This window comes from Oryctolagus cuniculus, chromosome 1 (genome assembly GCF_964237555.1).
Source record: "Oryctolagus cuniculus chromosome 1, mOryCun1.1, whole genome shotgun sequence".
Classification (NCBI taxonomy): domain Eukaryota; kingdom Metazoa; phylum Chordata; class Mammalia; order Lagomorpha; family Leporidae; genus Oryctolagus; species Oryctolagus cuniculus.
The window spans coordinates 234,966,207-234,984,422 of NC_091432.1; the positions used below are offsets into that span (position 1 = coordinate 234,966,207).

General features: G+C 58.2%; 1 protein-coding gene across 12 annotated transcripts in view; it reads right to left on the bottom strand.

Moving 5' to 3' along the window:
• The window catches only part of AK8 (adenylate kinase 8), a 134,433-nt gene that overhangs the window by 43,576 nt on the left and 72,641 nt on the right, over positions 1-18,216 (bottom strand). For all 12 annotated transcript variants that reach the window (XM_051835365.2, XM_051835363.2, XM_051835370.2 and 9 more), the window contains one exon: positions 17,728-17,869. In XM_051835365.2, coding sequence (XP_051691325.2) covers positions 17,728-17,869 — 142 coding nt within the window. The remainder of the gene's footprint in view (positions 1-17,727; positions 17,870-18,216) is intronic.

The following is an 18,216-nucleotide window of genomic DNA, read 5'->3' on the forward strand; positions in this document are numbered from 1 at the left end:
CAGATGCTGGTGTGTACATGGTTGTGTGTGGTGTGTGTATGTACATGCAGATGCTGGTGTGTGTGGTTGTGTGTGTGATGTGTGTGTACACACAGATGCTGGTGTGTGTGGTTGTGTGGTGTGCATACATACAGGTGCTGGTGTGTGTGGTGTGTGTGTGATGTGCATACATACAGATGCTGGTTGTGTGTACATGGTCGTGTGTGTATGGTGTGTGTGTACATCTGGGTGCTGTTTGTGTGTGTGTACATACGGACTCTGGCTGTGTGTGTGTGTGTGTGTGTGTGGATGGAGTCACATCCACAGACCTCTGTGGGTTCCAGCTTTAGGACGGCGGGGAACGGGCATCGCAAGGACGTGCGCATGACCCTGTCTCTTGGTGGAAGTGAGCGTGTTTAAAAATTCACTGGGAAGCAAGTGAGCTTTAGTCCAGCCGTCCGAGACATCGCAGCTCCCTGGCCGGTTCAGTCATCCACGGTCTCCGTCCTGGTGGGACGTGGGGGGTGGGGGTGGGGGCGAGGGGCGGGGCCGGGAGACAAGCTGGGACTGGGGGGGGGGCGGGGGCAGGAGCTGTGCCGCTCCCACAGGAGGCAGCACCAGAACCGCACAGCAGAGCCTGTCCCAGGGGAGGGGCACGGGGGACCCTGCAGGCCACTGTGCTCCCTGGCCAGTGAGCTCCGGGCTCAGCCTCTGGAGTCCACCCCAGCCCCAGTCAAATAAGGGACTTAAACAGGCGACCCCCAAGGGTTCTTCAAGCTCTCATTCTCTGCCCAAAAGGAGGGCTGGGCAGGGCCGGAGCAGAACTTCCTAGCAGGTGCCCAGGAGCGGCCGCGGCTCCGCCTCCCGGTCCCGAGCCGCTGTGTCGCCCTTCCCGCCCGGCCACCAGATCACTGCTGCTTCATCGCGGCGGCCGGCCGGCCCTCGCACTCTTTCGGGAGGAGAGCCATTAACCTAATGCTATGCAAATGAGCGGCTCTTCTCGTCATTAGCTTATAGCCCTCGAATGTTAATCGCATAATCGGGCCTTCAGCGGGGTAATTAGACACGATTTCCTCCATTAGTCTTACAAGGCTAATTACTGTCGAGGGGACGGGGCGGCTCCCAGAGCTGGGCCGAGAGGGCATCTGGTGGACGCGGCCTGGGCGGGGCGCGCATGCGCGGCAGCAGAGGCCGAGGCCGGCCTTCCCCGGGAGCCACGGCGCGCCCCGGGGCTCTGGGTGCGGGCAGCAGGGTGAGGTGGGCACCTGGGTCCCCCGCCCGCGTGCCAGGACGGAGGCAGGGGTGACATTTAAAAGCAGAAATGCAAACGAACGAGACTGCGCTGGCCTGCGGCTGAGAGGCCCCGTTCCAGGCCTCTCCCTAACCCGGGAGAGGGGTCCCTCTGGGCCTCCGTTATCCCCCTACACAACAGTGGCCTTGCTGGACGCGCTGGATTGTGTCCTGGGCCTTGAGGTCTGTGGGTTTGCATCTGGGAATGAAAACACAGGACCCAGGGCCCCGGCTGGGCCAAGGTTGGGGTGGGGAGAAGGGACTGGGGGGTTGGAACCCTTGCCCTGGCCAGGACTGGTCAGGGGAGCAGGGAGACGCCCACCTGGGGGCCCCCAGGCACTGCCCTGGCTCAGAGAAGCAGGCAGGAAGCTGAGTGGCTGCTCCCAAGGCCGAATGAGCTACAACCAGCAGGTCTTGTCCAACCTTCAGGTATCTGCCGCCTCCACCTCCCGAGCCCCACACGGCAGCTCAGGGGGCGACACAGGGCTGGGCTGAGGCCCAGGACGAGGCCAGGACCAGCAGGGCGGCCCTGCGAAGGCGAGTCCTGAGGGGCAGAGGCCACCAGCCCGGCTCCCAGCAGGACCCCAGGGTCCACTGTCTGGGATGTAACAGGCTCCAGGAAGAGATGCGGAACGAGCCAGTGGACCGGGCGGCGGGGAGAGTCTGCCCTCACGGTTCATGGTGCTCGCAAAAGCAAGAGAATGGGGGAGGGGGGCCTGGCTGGGGAGAGGGGGAGAGGCCGCTCGGGGAGGTGGGTGCTCTGGGAGGGGCTGGCCGTGCAGGAGGTGTTGCCCCTTGAGCCCCTGCGCCCCCCCAGCTCTCCATAAGGACGCTGCAGAGGAATGACGCTGGCGGGCTCAAGGGCTTGAACCAGACAGAGCCGGGGCGAGCCGGAGAGCACTGGGGTTCCTTCCATCCAGGGGGCTCACGGCGCCTTCCGAACAGCGGGGGGCATGAAGTCTCCAAAGGGGGCGCCTTGGAAGGAGCTGCGGTTCCCAGCTCAGGAAGGCACCTGCTCCTGCAGGAGTGAGGGCAGCGGGGGGCCGGCCTGCGCTAGCCTGTGCTTTCTGGGGGCCCTGGGGTCTTCCTCCTGATCCGCCCTCTCCCCCCGCGGCACCCCCCCAATTCATGCGTCGGAGCCAGCAGCTCCGCAGGTGCCTGTGTTTGGAGACCGGGCTTTCCAGAGGTGACGCGGCTCCAGTGAGCCGATCTGACTGGCGACCTTAGAAGAGGAGGAAATGTGGCCACCCCGGGAGACGCTGGGCTGCCCGTACAGAGGGGCGACCGTGGAAGAAGACGGGCCACCTGCAAGCCTGCGGCCACGTGGAGCTGTTGAGGCCCCGGCCTGGGGCACCCTGTGCTGGCTGCAAACTCACACATTTCTCCTCGGATCCCTAACTCACCAGGTGCAGCCCTCGGCCACACCGGCTCCCCGGCTTCTCCCCTGGCCGGCAGCGGGCTGGCCCCCCTCTCCCTACTGCCCCTCCCCAGGTGCTCTGCGTCACTTCTACCTGCGAAACATCGCAGCTCAACTTCCTGCTACCTCCGCGGCCACCCCCAGTCCAGGCAAACAGCCCACTTGGGTCACTGCCGAAGCCCCCTCCTGCCGCCACCGCTGTCCCCTGCCAGGCGTCCCCTCCCGACCCAGCCGCCTGATCTCTCCTTTACAGTGCAAGTTCTCCTGCTCAGAGGAAAAGCGGTCCTGCGGGGGTCTGCGCCCCCACCCCCACCGTTCCTGCCACTCTCCTCTCCCTTGCTGCCACGGGGCCTTGGCCAGGCCGGTGCTGCTTCTCCCTGCTCCCGCGCTCTGGGGCCAAGCCCCTGCTAAAGGCCGTCAGCCGGGCCTCCCCGGCCCCACGGGTGCCACACAGCCGCCCACTCCTCCCTGCCAAGTGCCTGCTTTGCCGTTCGCCACGGAACCTGCTCCCTTGAGCACCTGTTGGCTGCTTCCGGCCCTTTCTGGAATGTGAGATGCATTTGTGTTTCCTCTTGTGTCCCAAGAACGTGGGGACCCCCTGCACGCAAGACGTGTCCCGTGAGAGTCTGGATAAAGCCGTCACCGTCTTATGCAGGAGGGAGACGAGGCCCAGAGACAAGAAACGACCCGCCCAGCCTCACGCAGCCTGCACAAGGCAATGCCCTTCCAGGCTGCTGCCCCTCCTGGGAACAATGTCAAGGCCTTTGGAAGTGCAGAGAGAGGGGCCAGGACAGGCTTCCTGGAGGAGGTGGCATTGGAGTTCAACCTTGCAGGAAAAGCCAAGACTTAGAGGCCAAGCCGTGGTGCTGTGTGTAGGAAACAGGAGGCAGGCAGGTGTGAGGGAGCAGGGGGGGTGCCGCAGAGGAAGCTGGGGTGCGGGGGAGGGGGCGGGGAGGGTCTGCATGGGTCTCAGAGCAAGCGGGAGGCAGAGCCTGGAGTCTGGGGACCTCCCAAGGAGAAGAGCCGCGCGCAGACTTGGGGACGACGCGGGAGTATTTCACGGGGCTCATTTCCGTGATATTTAGGAAGGGGTGCTCGGAGCTGCGAGACACCTGCAGCCCGAGACCCGCAGCGCCTGCTCTTTCACTCGCATCCCGGGTCAGGGGGTCGGCCCTTTATTTGTGCCTCTAAGGAAGATGGGAAATTGAAGTGCGCTCCGATGCCTCCTGTGGGTAAAGAAAAACAAACACGATTCCTCCAAGTCATCTCCGGCCTCTTGCCTTTCCCTGGGAAATGAATTTAAGGGAACGGCGGAGCGCTGCGCCTGCCAAAACTGGGGGCGTCGCCATCAGTGTGCGACTTCAAATGCCAGACCCCCGGGCTGGATTCTGGTAAAGGTCACCTGTCACTCTCCACCCACGGCGCCGAGATTGCTTTGGACCTGGCGTGTTTGTCTTGCGCCCGAGCATGGGCCGGGCTCACAGCCCGCTGGCCCCTAACAGGAGCCTGGGGTCCACGGGCACCAGGACACAGATGTCTCTGCCGGCAGAGGGAGGGGGAGTCAGGTTGGGCAGGGGGCGCCCTTTTCTGGCGGAGAACAAGAAGCCAGCCGAGCAAAGCCGTCACTTTCTGTCCCCAGCCATTTACTTGCCGAGAGCTGTGATGCAGGCACCGGGCTTGGGTGTCTCCAGGACCTCAGAGAGCCCTTAGGAGAGGTCTGGCAGGCGCACAAACCAAGGGTCGATAAATTAGAGCGAGATGCTGAGGGCCTGCCCCTAACAAAATCGCTCACCAAGAAAATACCACGCAAACCCCTTGTTACCAGGCGTGTGCCCGTCTCCGGTGAGGAGCAAACTCCCGGTGGGCCAGGCTCCCTACAGGCGCCACCCCCTGCCCCAGGCACCTCGTGGGGGCCCTGTCTGGGGCAGCAGGGCTGGGCTCCCGGCCTGGGAACTCACTGTACTTAATGTTCCACAGGCTCCTCCAGGCGGCCCGCGGAGTTCAGAGGCGCCGGCCACGTCTGATGTCCTTGCTTCCAAAGCCACTGCTCCTCTGCTGGGGGCAGACTGCTGTGGGCTGGGGCCGCCCTCCCCACTCGTCCAGACCGCCTCTCACCCAAGCGGTGGGAACACGGGGAGCATGTCAACAGTCCCTGGGAAAGTAGCGGCAGCGCGTTCATTCCACACGATCCCTCACGGGGCGTCTGGAAGCCACGGCTGAAAGCTCCCGGCTCCCAACCCCTCTCCAGTGCTCCCCTTGCTAGCCTCCCCGCACCATCTACAGCCACATTCCAGTCAGCCAGGGACAGTCCCCATGGGGAGCCTGCAAACCCAGCTCCGTGCACTGCACCTGCCGCAGCCCCGGCTCAGCCCAGCCCTGCTCTGCGGCGGCGCGCAGCTGCAAGCAACAGAGGCCGCCTCGCACACCCCGAGCCCCCGCCGGAGCGTCCCCTGGCCGTGTCTGCCATCAGAAGGGTCTTGGGCCGGTGAGGAGGAACACACACTGACTTCCGAGGTTGGTTTCAGCAGCTCCCACACAACCTGCAAGGCTCTTCCCCAGTCACGGTCTCCTCCAGGCGGCCTGGCTCCCTGGGGTCACAGGGTGACCTTGTCTATGGCAGGGTCATTGTCCTGCCCCACATGTCACCAAGTAAAGGAGGAACCACCTTCCTCTTCCTCCCCCAGAGCCAGGCTGCGGATGTGGGCGGCGGCGGTGGGGGGGCAGTTTGCTCCGGGGGGCCAGCCCAGGCCATGGAGCCTGGTGAGAGGCTCTGACCGACAAGGCAAGGCGACGCCGCTCCCAGCACACCGACTGCCCTGCCACCTGGCGTCCCGACCGCCCGTGCCTGGAAGTGCAGAGAGGCTAGAAGCTTGCCCGAGGCAGAACATATCCCAGAAGAGTGGACCCCAGTCCTCCCGTGTTCCCCACCCTGACTCTCCCACGCGTGTAAGGAGCCCGGCCCTGTGCAGGGGACTCGGACCCTGGCCTTGAGCCTGTGGCTAACATGATGCGGGTTGTACTGAGCCTTTTCCGACACATAAATCCCGCCTGTACATTTTCCTCCCGACAAACGCATATGAACACACTTCAGAAAGCTCCTGGAAAATGGAATTAAAAGGTGCATCTAAATGATGCAAAAATTGGAAATCCATTCATTTTAAAATAATATGCATTTTCCATTAATTCCTTGTATGCATGGGTTTGGAAAGAAAATCTTGCACCAAAATAGATGTTATCTTTTAATTCTAGTTTCCACAAAATTTTCAAAGTCTACTCCAACGTTAGCTCAGCAATGTCAAGGCTAAAAGGGTGGACCCGGGACCCTTTGTGCAGGGTTGGGAAGATTAAGTAGCGCCCCCTAGTGCACGTGTACGGTAAAGCAGCTCAGCGGGACCACAGGGAACGGGCAAGAACTGTCAGGAATTTCTGGGGGGAGGCTGGGGGAGGAGGGCCTGCCGCCCCTCCCACTTCCAGTGCATGCCTCATTTCCCTCCCCCCCCAGAACTCAGTCGCTCATTTGGAACAATGGCCGTATCAAGGCCAGAGTGGGCTCCCGTGTGCAGGTGCCGAGGCAGCGGCTTGGGACTGCTGTGCGCACCTGTGGCTGACTGCCGCAGGGCTGCCACGGTGAGCACAGGGCCTGCGGCTAACCCGTCTTTCTTCCCAAAATAAAAGGCCGGGGGCGGCACGCCGCCCGTGATATGTATTCCGGCCCATGTCTGGCAAACTCTCAGACGGTGCCAGCGAGGCAGGGTCACTCGGGTTCTATTAGCTCAATTAATGAGGAGTAAGATAAGGCTAACACCCTGCTCGTCGGCGGCTCAGGCCCAGAGCTGCAGTAATGGAGTTATTAACCTTCGGCAGCCACTGAATTTTGCTGGTGATTCCAACTCCATTTCCGAGTTCAGGCCTCCATTAATGGGCTGTTTATTATCCCTAATCCACGCAAGGATCAGCTGCAGAAATAGCAGAGCTTCCTGCAAGGACCAGGTGATGAGAGAGAGCGAGAGGGAGAGAGAGGGAGAGAGAGGGAGAGAGAGAGCCCTCGCAAGAAATCCTCTCTATTTTGCATTTTAATTTTTCTTTGGTTCTACTGCCATTCTCTTAAGAAATCACAGGGTCCTTCTCACTCTGGAACACACTAGCAACGGCAAAGCCATTATCCGAGGGCTTCCTGGTGTTGTCTCCCAAAAGAAATTGTTATGGGAAAGAAAAAGTAACAGGATTTCACATCATATCAGAGCGCCCCGGCATGTAACCGACGATATGCCAATCCAGCTTTTAATTTCACCGTGTACCATAATGGTCCACGGTTTAAAACTTAACATCATTGGAACCAAAAGAACCAAGCCAGCGTTTAGCAACGCATCAGTATTGTTCAATGCCCTGATTAGAATTCCCAGCTTGTCTGACGCGGCCCCGAGTAACAGGTGGTTCTGTCTTCGGCGGTTTCGGGCTGGGCTCCGGCTCCCGGCAGCCCGCGAACGAGAGGCCCTTTCCCAGTCCCGACCCGCCGAGAGAGCTTTTCAAAGACCTTCCTCGGGCAGAGAAGGCAAGCAGCCCGCTCACAGAGGGAAAAGATTCTAAAAAAGTGTTCAGCGGCCGGCGCCGCCTGCAGTGCCCCCACCCCCGCATCTGCATCTGCAGGTGCTCCCCCGCACGCATTCCACCCTCGCCCCTCCCCTCGGCAGGGGTGCGGCGAGGGAACGGAGCTGGGACTACTGCCCCAGTTCACAGACGGGGGGGGGGGGGGGGGGGGGCTGAGGCTACACGCAGCTCAGGCCAGTGAGCAGAGAGGAACGCGACTCCCTCTGCAGCAAGGGCACCGTGGGAGCGGATGTGGGTGCGGGCTCGGCGCTGGCTGGGACCTGGGGCTCAGCAGGTCGAGCGAAGGGAGGCAAAGCAGGCGCAAGGGAGCGCTCGCTCGGTGAAGGCCGGTCTCACCGCGGCGGTGACTGCAATGAAGAAGCAATGAAGAAGCAGGGGCGGAGGAGGACGGAGGGACCGGTCTTCATGGGCGTGGCTAGAACGAGGAGGGGCTGCAGTGCCAGCAGGGGGTGGGTGGGGAGGTGGGGCAGGGGTGCAGAGGGGGAGGGGAGGACAGGGAGTAGCCTGGACAGGACGCGTGGGGCCAGCCTCAGCCGGGGCCTGGGTACCGCCCAGACACAGCTGGACCTGGGGGGGGGGGCGGGGCTGCCGGGCTTTGCTTCCCCAGAACCCTGAAACGGAAGCTTCCAGACTCACCCACATGGAGGGCACATGCCTGCCACAGCCCGGCTGGTGACGCCCGGGCGTGGAGTCTCCGGCTGTGGAGTCCCGGCCAGGCCAGCAAGGACAACCACAAGCCCCGGTGAACGCAGATAAGCCCCGCCCTCGCCTTGCCACCACCCCACTCGAACAACAGGGGCAAACACAAAGTTTAAAGACACCGCGCCCTTAAGGGAGACCACAGCAGCCTGCACCCTGCACACAGCCCAGGGCACGGATGAGGAAATAAAACGACGGTTGAGCGACTGCTTGACAGTCCAGAGAAACAGACCAGGTGTGGGGTAGGCATTTGCCTTCACTCCTAGCTGTGCTGCTGTGAGCCCTGGTGTAGGTGACGCTGGCTGGTGCTTGGGTCCCAGCCACTCACCTGGGGCACCTGCACGGACTGGAGAGTGAGCCAGTAGATGGGAGGTCGCTCTGTTTCAACGCCTTTCAAATAAAATTAATTAATTATCTCTTAAAAAAAAAAAAAAACACGCGCTCCTTGCTAGCCTTCTGCGCGTCCCATTGGCTCTGATCACCAAGGCACCCTCCTTTTAGCTCCGTTTTGCAAGGACTTCCGAGAGAGAGAGACCGTGACCGAGACCTTGGGGCTGGGTCAAGGTCCCACAGCACAGAGCTGGGGTGGGGGATGCAAGAGCCCATTCTGGCGGACCCACAGCCAGCCCCCTAACATCAGTCACCCTCTGTACTCTCCTCCGTAACAAACATTAATTTTGAAAGAAAACACCGTGCTACAACCTTGCAGTGGGAAATGAATTATTCCACAGCCGGCGGAGGGCAGATTCCTGGGTGCAGCCTTGGAGAGCTCTGTCTTTGTTTCTTCTTCTCTCCTTTTTTTTTTTTTTTACTATTATTATTATTATTACGTTTTAACAAACTTTATGACCCATTTTATTTGTTCTCAAATAACTTTTTCTCCTCTTCAGCACATCCATTTCTTGGCTGTCTCCCTCTCTGTGTGATGCTGGAGTGGGGAGATTGATGCTGCTTGGCGGAATATAATTTACTATTATGTGCCGCGGGTTTATGAGGTAGGACTCAGACAAAACATTGCATTTGAACACTATCCATTTATTAGCTCTAAGAAGAGATTTATATTTGACAGGGAGACAATAACTTTGTTTTCTGATCTGCCAAAGAGGTCTATTTTTGTGTCCAATACACAGGGTAGCTTACCCTTCCCCAATAACTCTATTTACTAGTGTGAATATATTTTAATAATAAAATTGATATATATGTAAATTTATTTTAATCTAATTTCACCGACCCCTCCTAGGAAAGGCACCTCTGCAGACGGCTTTCATATCTGAGTTATAGATTTCCGTGCCATAGTCCCGATTGATTGCCAGGCTGTAATTCTGTTACGGCGTTCTCCCGGTGTCAGCAACACCACCGGAGTGTTTTATAATTGGCCTCACAGCCAAGCCAGACCCACAGCTCTGCCTTTCACCCCGGTGCGGGGGGTTTGCCTTAGACTATGTCTCTCTTCCTTAGCCTGTATCTGGGCTGCGAGGTTTATGGCTCAAATTACTTTCCAGGTTCATCATAAAAATGTTTAATGGAAGCCCAGGCGTGGGGAACGGGAAGGAGAGAGGGGAACGTGGCCGCATCAAAACCTGAGGGTGGCTCTGGTCGGACAGCGATGGAAGCCCCAGGCGCTACACCTCTCCCCTCCAGGGCCGGCCTCTGCCCTGGGGTCGGAAAAAGTAGACCCGCGCTGTTTACTGAGCCTTTACAAAGCGACTGGGACTCAGGCAGATGGGGATGGACCACAAGCCTGCCCTCCACCGGTGGCTTTGTGGCTACCTGTCCCTGTGTGCCCTCGCCGGGGTTGGTCCGGCCACCGTGCATGGGCCCAAGTCCTTGGGCCCCTGTACCCACGTGGGAGACCCGGAAGAAGCTCCTGGCTTCAGATCAGCACAGCTCCAGCTGTTGTGGCCATTTGGGGAGGGAACCAGCAGATGGAAGACCTCTCTCCTCTCTCTCTCCCTGTCTCTCTCTGCCTCTCTGTAACTCTGCCTTTCAAATAAATAAATAAATCTTTAAAAAGTTAGAGAGAACGGGCTCTTTGATATAAGAAATTTAAGAAACGATGGTTAAGGTTTTTTAAAAGGAGATGAAAAACCAGCTGCCAAGGCTGAGGGGGAAACCTCAGGACTTGTAAAGAATCAGAAATAAAAAACGAGAAGGCACAGAAAGACACACGGCGAAGGGAGGGAGGAGGGAGGGACGCGACAGAAAACAGTCTGTGGGCGTGACAGGCAGACGTGAGGAAATAACACAGAAGAGAACAGGTAGAAGCTGCGAGAGGGACATCCGTTTCCCCGAGTGGTTAAGACACGCCTCCTTCATCAGAGTCCCCGGGTTCGAATCCTGGCTCTGGCTCCAGCTCCCCGCTGGTGCGGAGCCGGGGAGGCAGCAGTGGCGGCTCAAGTGGTTGGGATCCTGCCGCCCGCGCAGGGGGGCCGAGGGTGAGCTCCTGGCTCCTGGCTCTGCACCACCGCCCTGCCACGGAAGGCACTCGGAGGGTGAGCAGTGACAGGGGCGCCCCCTCTCTGTCTGCCTGCCCCCTGGGTTAAAAAAACTATTTAAAAGCTACTAGAAAAATAATAGTTATGGACAACAGAGGGTAAGTACCCAACACACACTGATTAGTGTTCCCAAAGAAAAAAAACAGCAAACAAACCTGGAACATCTTAGTGTGCTTGCCTGAAGAAAACGCTCCTGAAATACCAGTAAGTGGAAAGGAGTCATAATATCCAGAGAAAAGTAGTGGAGAGAACCAAGGGGCTGGCGCTGCGGCCTAGCGGGTAAAGACGCCGCCTGCAGCGCCAGCATCCCATGTGCGCACCGGTTCGAGTCCCGGCTGCTCCTCTTCCAATCCAGCTCTCTGCTACAGCCTGGGAAAGCAGTGGGAGATGGCCCAAGTGCTTAGGCCCTGCACCCACGTGGGAGACCTGGCTCCTGGATTCGGATCAGCTCAGCTCTGGCCATTGCGGCCATTTAGGGAGTGAACCAGCAGATGGAAGACCTCTCTCTCTCTCTCTCTCTGCCTCTCTGTAGCTCTGCCTTTCAAATAAATAAATACATCTTTTAAAAAGAGCGAGAGAGAAGACCAGATGTCAATGGGGCGGCGAGACTGATAGGGAGGGAGGGAGCAACCGCAGGCCTCCCAACAGGGAGAGGCCAGAGACGCACAGTGACCGGGGGTGCTGGGGGAGGGGCGCGAGATCCAGGAAGCCTTGGCCAGATGTTGGTCACAGGAGAGCAGAGAGACAGTCCCACGCATGTCAGAATTTAGGCAGCGGAGTATTTGTGCCCCTCGCTGAAAACGACTCAGACATCACCCGTTCAGGTGGAGGGTGAGTCAGAAGCCCACGGAGGGGCTGTGTTTCATGAGGAAAACGTGGCAAGTACGGTAGTTACAGCTAAAAACGGAACGTAACTGTTCTACCTCCAGAAGGAAGGGCCTACTCAGGGCAGACTACAGACGACGGTCTGCTGTAACGGGCTGGCACCGAGGACTTGGGGCTGTGTCCACCTCTGTCTCCCCACTCCCAGCCGCAGCACGGATGGGGAAGGGGTGAGGCCACACCCAGGGAATAGGTGTTTTTCCTATGAAGGAGTCAGGGTATCGGCTGCGTTTCAAGGCTGGCGGAGTGACGAACGTGGTTTAGGGAGCTCAGGTTGCAGAGAAAATCTTCTGATCTTATGAGAGGGGCAGGGGAGGAGCCAGCGACACCAGCAAAACGCAAAGGGAGCACATCCCACAAGAAAGAGGGGGACAGGAAAAACGAAACACAGACAGGACGCGCTCGGCTGCTCCCAGAAGACGCCTTCAGGGTGAATGAAAACTACGCAGCCCGATTTCACCCCAGACAGACCCGGCAAAGTCCCCGGCTCCGCCCAGGCCCCCAGAGCTCCCAGACAGCTTTCCAGTCACAGCACCCACGGAAGCGGGAGAGAGGAACACGCGAAGAACAGCAAACGTGAGGGCCAGGATTCTAGTGGACCTGCCGAGCCGCGCACCTCCCGCACACCACTGAGAGTTTGGAAGCCTGGAGACAAGGGGTCGGACTGGCCTTGGACTTCGGGTGGACCCGAGCGGAAAGGGCGCGACCGGGAGAAGAGCCTGGGTGGGCAGGCAGCTGACACAGCCGTTCGGTTGCCCACGGTTCACGCTGGGGCGACAGGCTCGAGTCCTGGCTCCACAGCTCCGATGCACCGGGCGGCATCAGATGAGGGGTTCAGGAGCTGGGTCCCTGCCACCCCTGTGGGAGCCCGGCTGCAGGTCCGGCTCCTGGTTCAGCCTGGCCCAGTGTTAGCTGTTGCTGGCAGCCGGGGACTGAAGCAGTCTGCTCTCTGTGTGTGCCTGCCTTCCAGCTAAAATGAAAATCAGTAATTTTTTTAAAGTTAGAACTGTTATTTCCATGATGGATGGATTCTGTGGGAAATAGTTCTGAGAGGTTATCATAAGGTAGAAAATAATTAACAAATGGGCACAGGGGTAGTCAGGCAAGTGGCAAAGCAAAGAGGACCCTCATTTCAGGAGGAGCAAACGGTGAGTGAAGAAACGCAGGGCGCGCGCGGAGCCCCGCCTCCAGCCGAGTCAGCTCCCTGACAGCAGGTGTTCTGGAAGAACCACACATGTGTGTAGTCACAGCTCAGCGTCCGGGACATGGGACCGCGGCTCAGCCTGGCTGCAAGGAAGACTGGAAGCGGATCTTAGACTCTCACGCCAACGTGCTCCTCCCTTGCCAGGAGGAAAGACAGAATGGACGCTGGCGTAGACACGCCCCAGCCATCTGGCACGGATGGTACTTCCATCAAGAGCCTATTTCTCAGGCCGGCGCCGCGGCTCACTAGGCTAATCCTCCGCCTAGCGGCGCCGGCACACCGGGTTCTAGTCCCGGTTGGGGCGCCGGATTCTGTCCAGGCCAGCTCTCTGCTGTGGCCAGGGAGTGCAGTGGAGGATGGCCCAGGTGCTTGGGCCCTGCACCCCATGGGAGACCAGGAGAAGTACCTGGCTCCTGCCATCGGATCAGCGCGGTGTGCCGGCCTCAGCGCGCTGGCCACAGCGGCCATTGGAGGGTGAACCAACAGCAAAAGGAAGACCTTTCTCTCTGTCTCTCTCTCTCACTGTCCACTCTGCCTGTCAAAAAAAAAAAAAAAAAAAAAGCCTATTTCTCAGGCAGGGCCGCCGCCTGCAGTGCCGGCATCCCACGTGGGCGCCAGCTCGAGTCCTGGCTGCTCCACTTCCGATCCAGCTCTGCTGTGGCCTGGGAAAGCAGTAGAAGATGGCCCAAGTCCTTGGACCCCTGCACCCGCGTGGGAGACCTGGAGGAAGCTCCTGGCTCCTGATGGGCCCAGCTCTGGCTATTGTGGCCATTTGGGGAATGAACCAGCAGATGGAAGATCTCTCTCTCTCTCTCCCTCTCTCTCCCTTTCTCTCCCTCTCTCTCTGCCTCTCTGTAACTCTGCCTTTCAAATAGATAAATAAATAAATCTTTTTTAAAAAAAAGAGTATTTTTCTCAACCAACACATAGTTGATACAAACATTTTTGCACTAAACAACACAGCATCAAAACACACAAAGCAAAACCTGCAGGAAACAATAAACATGAATAGAAAGACAGTCTTGATGAGGAACTAGCAAGGCTCTTACTCCTCGGCAGGTCGGTAAACACCACCACCACCAACAGCAAGGACCCAGGGAATCTAAACTATAAACACGGCGAAGCTAGCCTGATGTATATATTTAATTCTATAACTTTAAATTAGAAATACACATTACTGGGCCGGCGCCGTGGCTCAATAGGCTAATCCTCCACCTTGCGGCGCCGGCACACCGGGTTCTAGTCCCGGTCGGGGCACCGGATTCTGTCCCGGTTGCCCCTCTTCCAGGCCAGCTCTCTGCTATGGCCAGGGAGTGCAGTGGAGGATGGCCCAGGTGCTTGGGCCCTGCACCCCATGGGAGACCAGGAAAAGCACCTGGCTCCTGCCATCGGATCAGCGCGGTGCGCCGGCTGCAGCGGCGGCCATTGGAGGGTGAACCAACGGCAAAGGAAGACCTTTCTCTCTGTCTCTCTCTCTCACTGTCCACTCTGCCTGTCAAAAAAAAAAAAAAAAAAAGAAATACACATTACTTTCTAATACTTATAGAGCACTTATCCACAGAATAAATTATTCCCAAAATGTGGAGTGGACAAGTTCCCCAAGCTCTGCACTAAATGGAAAATAAGGAAAGTTGAAACAACAACGACAAAATATCGACTGCCTTGAAAATTTAAACTTTCCTAAACAACTCAGGTGAAGAGTAGAGTAAGTCACAGCTTCCGAATTCCCCCCAAAAATGAGAACACTGCACGTGAAAAAACACCTGGAGAAAGTCATAAGATGATTTAAAGCCTTAACTATTTTAGTTTCAAATAAAAAGCACAGAGAGTAAGTGGATCATGCATTTTGCTTATTCTTTGGGGAAAAAGAACAAACAAGCCCAAGATAAGAAGCCATTAATCAAGAAAAACCAAAATCCAGGAATATAGAATACAGGGAAAGCAGTGGAATTATCAAATCAATTCAAGCTTTCTTTGGCAAAACAAACAAAACACACACACACACACAAAACAAAAATATACAAAACATTAAAAAGTCAGGCTAGTTAGAACAAATCCCCCAAAAAGAAAAAAAACAAAAACAAAAACATAAGTACATAAAATGAGCAAGAACGGAGAGGAAGGAACCACAGATACAGAAGAAACGGGAAACCCACAAGACACGCAAATACGTGAATGCCTTAAAGACCAGGGGACAGAGATTTTCTAGGAAAAGACCGATTGTAGAAGACAGAAATCGGCCGGCGCCGTGGCTCAATAGGCTAATCCTCCACCTTGCGGCGCCGGCACACCGGGTTCTAGTCCCGGTCAGGGCGCCGGATTCTGTCCCGGTTGCCCCTCTTCCAGGCCAGCTCTCTGCTATGGCCAGGGAGTGCAGTGGAGGATGGCCCAGGTGCTTGGGCCCTGCACCCCATGGGAGACCAGGAAAAGCACCTGGATCCTGGCTCCTGCCATCGGATCAGCGCGGTGCGCCGGCTGCAGCGGCGGCCATTGGAGGGTGAACCAACGGCAAAGGAAGACCTTTCTCTCTCTCTCTCTCACTGTCCACTCTGCCTGTCAAAAAAAAAAAAAAAAAAGACAGAAATCAAAACTGACCACACCCGGGGAACAGATCGATCCGGCTGCCATTGAGCTGCCTCTACGGGGCCAGCTCCGAGCAGCCGCCGACGCTGGGGTTTCAAAGCTCCTCCAGCTCTGGGGGAAGAACCGGAGCCTGCCAGAGCGCAGAGGAGAAACATCCCGACCCCTACCGCAGCGCACAGGAGGGCAAAAAGCCACGCAAAACACGTGGCCAACAGTCCAGCCTTCTGCACTTGCTCCGCTTCCCAAGGCCGGAGAGCTGGGAGGGGCTGTGATGGAGGTGTCCCGGGGCTGTGGTTCCCGCCCAGGGCTCCCTCCCGGGGGGGCTGTAGCACTCATTTCCTTCTCGTGTATTCCACGCCGTCTTTGGGCACACGGCAGTTTGTCAAATCCTGGTGTTCAGGATCCCGGCTTGCTCTCCGGCTTTAACGGCCCAGGGGACGTCTACGTTGAGGCCTTAATCGCATCGGCAGAGTCCCTTCTGCCACGGGGCAGGACATTCAGGGGCAGCACGGCCAGGGTAAAGGGCACCGGGGTCATAACCCTGCCTGCCCCAGAGGATACCACGCCATGACAGAGCCAAGGCCAGGCTGCCCTGCTCTGGGAAAACCGGGTGACACAATGCATTAGGGGAAGATGGCAAAAGGAGAAAAAAAAGCACAATTGTTTTCAAAGCAGCTGCCAAGGCCTTTCTAAAATGCAACGTCGGCTCCGGAAATTTTGCAGCAACATCCCAAATCCTTCTCTCTCTTAGAATGAATGAATGAATGAATGAATGAAAAGGTGTGCGCCCCAAGAAAGCGTTGATGGCTTTACCAGGAGGCGAAACCAGAATCACTGTGTCAAACCACACATGACCAGTTTGCAGGTCTGCAGCACCTCTGGTTGGAAGCTCAGTGGCCATTCTCCCTCGTGCGTGGTGTGCGTTTGGAATGAAGGGTGCAGAAGCCTCACGCGAGGGCCCTGTCCCTCGGCGGCTGCGACACGGAACTGAATACGTGACAGGACGAAGTAAGGACACGGCAGGGCACCGCGGCGGAACCAGGCCCTGGGGAAGAGCGCAGAGCCCCGAGGTGGACGCAGGGGCTCCGAGAGCCCGCACACCCGGACGGGCAACGGCCAGACCGCAGAGAGAAGCAGACGTGGGAGCCGCAGCTCGCGCCTGCCCGATCGCCAGCCCGCAATCAGCGCTCCGTCCATAGCGGGCAGTGTCCCTCAGCATTTCCAGTGCCGCCCAGAAACTGAGCCCCTGCACAGCGCCGCGGGTGCCGGATGCCGCCGGGGTCTCCCAGGCCCTTCCCTCAGCTCAAAGCAGCCTTGCCCTGAGTTCATTAGAACTCAGAGTCCAGGGGGTGGTGCAGCCGGGCCTGCAGGGCGTCTGAACACTCGTCTCCCCTGTCCACGTCCCGTCTTGAGGGGTCTCTCTTCCAAGCTGGAAGCCACTGCCCCCTGCTGTGCCATCACCAAACTCCCCAAGAACGCGGTGTCGCTGGCTTCCCAGGCGGCTCAGGCACGCGGCAGACCACGCGGGAACTTGGACACGCGCTGAATGCCCCCTGCTCAGCCCCAGCCTCCCTGTACTACAGAAGCTTTGAGGAGCCTGGGAGTTCACTGACAGCTGTCCGCTGCTTCTCCACACCGGGCCATAAACCCCGCTCCCGTCCCCGCCCCAGGGTCGGCATGCTGGGCGAGCAGACCCAATTTGGGAGACCTATAGTGGTTCTTCCCGCCAGTACAGGACCAATCAAAGGGAAGCCAGTATGCCTTCCTGGACAGTCACACAGCACGTCCACCCTGACTCTGCCTGGCCTGGCTTCCCCGCACCAGTGGCCTCCAGCTGGGCTCATCTGAACCATAGCCTCTCCCTCTGCCCGGCTTTTGTCTCTGCAGAAACCACAAGAGGTGGCAGTGGCGGCGGTGGCAGCCGTGGCAGCTCCCCTTGCTGTCGCGGACTCGGGCTAGACAGCCCCTGCTGGGGTTCACCCTGGGGGGTATTGGTTTCCTCCCCAATACAGGCTGGGCATCGCAAACCCAGAAATCTGGAACACGACTGGTTCCGAGTGTTCAGCGTAACGCATACGACTGTGGTGTGCTGTCAGGTTCCAGCCATTAGCGGAGCATGGATTAGTCAACACAGTTTTCAAACAAATGGTTGACCGTTGAGAGGAGAACAAAGATTCACACTGAATACTCACATCAAAATAAACATCAGCCGCATCAAAGATTTAGACGCAAAAAACAAGGCTACAAAAACAGCAGAGAGAACGTCAGGGCGTTTGCACAGCGACCCCAGAAGGAAGACGAGACTGTGTGGTGTTTACGACCACTTCACGGATGATGACCTTCGGGTCCAGCAGCGAGCGAGGCAGCCAGGATTCGAACCCAAGCCCGACCCCCAGGCCACAGGGCAAGTGGAGTGGGTGGGCGGGAATGGAGGTGGCCACGTGGCCCACTCCAGGAACACGCCAAGGCTCTGTGACCTGGAAGCCCTTGAAGGGATCCAGCTAAGCTGGCGGGAGGCACCCGGGACGTGGCGGGAGGGCTCGGAGGTGGAGGGGCAGAGGGCAGCTCACCTGTTGGGGCTGTAGCCCAGGCTGTCCAGCATCTGTGCTTGGTCCAGGTCTCGCGGGAAGCCGTGCAGCACCCACCCTCTCTGCACGCTGTCCTGCCGGTCCAGGCGCTGGGTCAGTATCTTCATGATGATGCTGTCGGGGACTGCAGAGGAAGGAGGGCCGGTGAGCGCTCCGCCGGCCTCTGGCCCTGCCCATGGGCGTCCTAAGCTCTCTGGACCGCAGAACGAGCTGCAGAGGTGGGTTTAGGTGGAACGACTGTGGAGGTTTCCCAGGTGCCTCCTGCTCCCAGCAGCGATGACTGGGACCTGGCTGCCCACCCCGGGAAGTGCCCACCATGGGAAGTGCCCACCACAGGAAGTGCCCACCACGGGAAGTGCACCATGGGAAGTGCCCACCACGGGAAGTGCACCACGGGAAGTGCCCACCACGGGAAGTGTCTACCACAGGAAGTGCACCACGGGAAGTGTCCACCATGGGAAGTAACCTTGA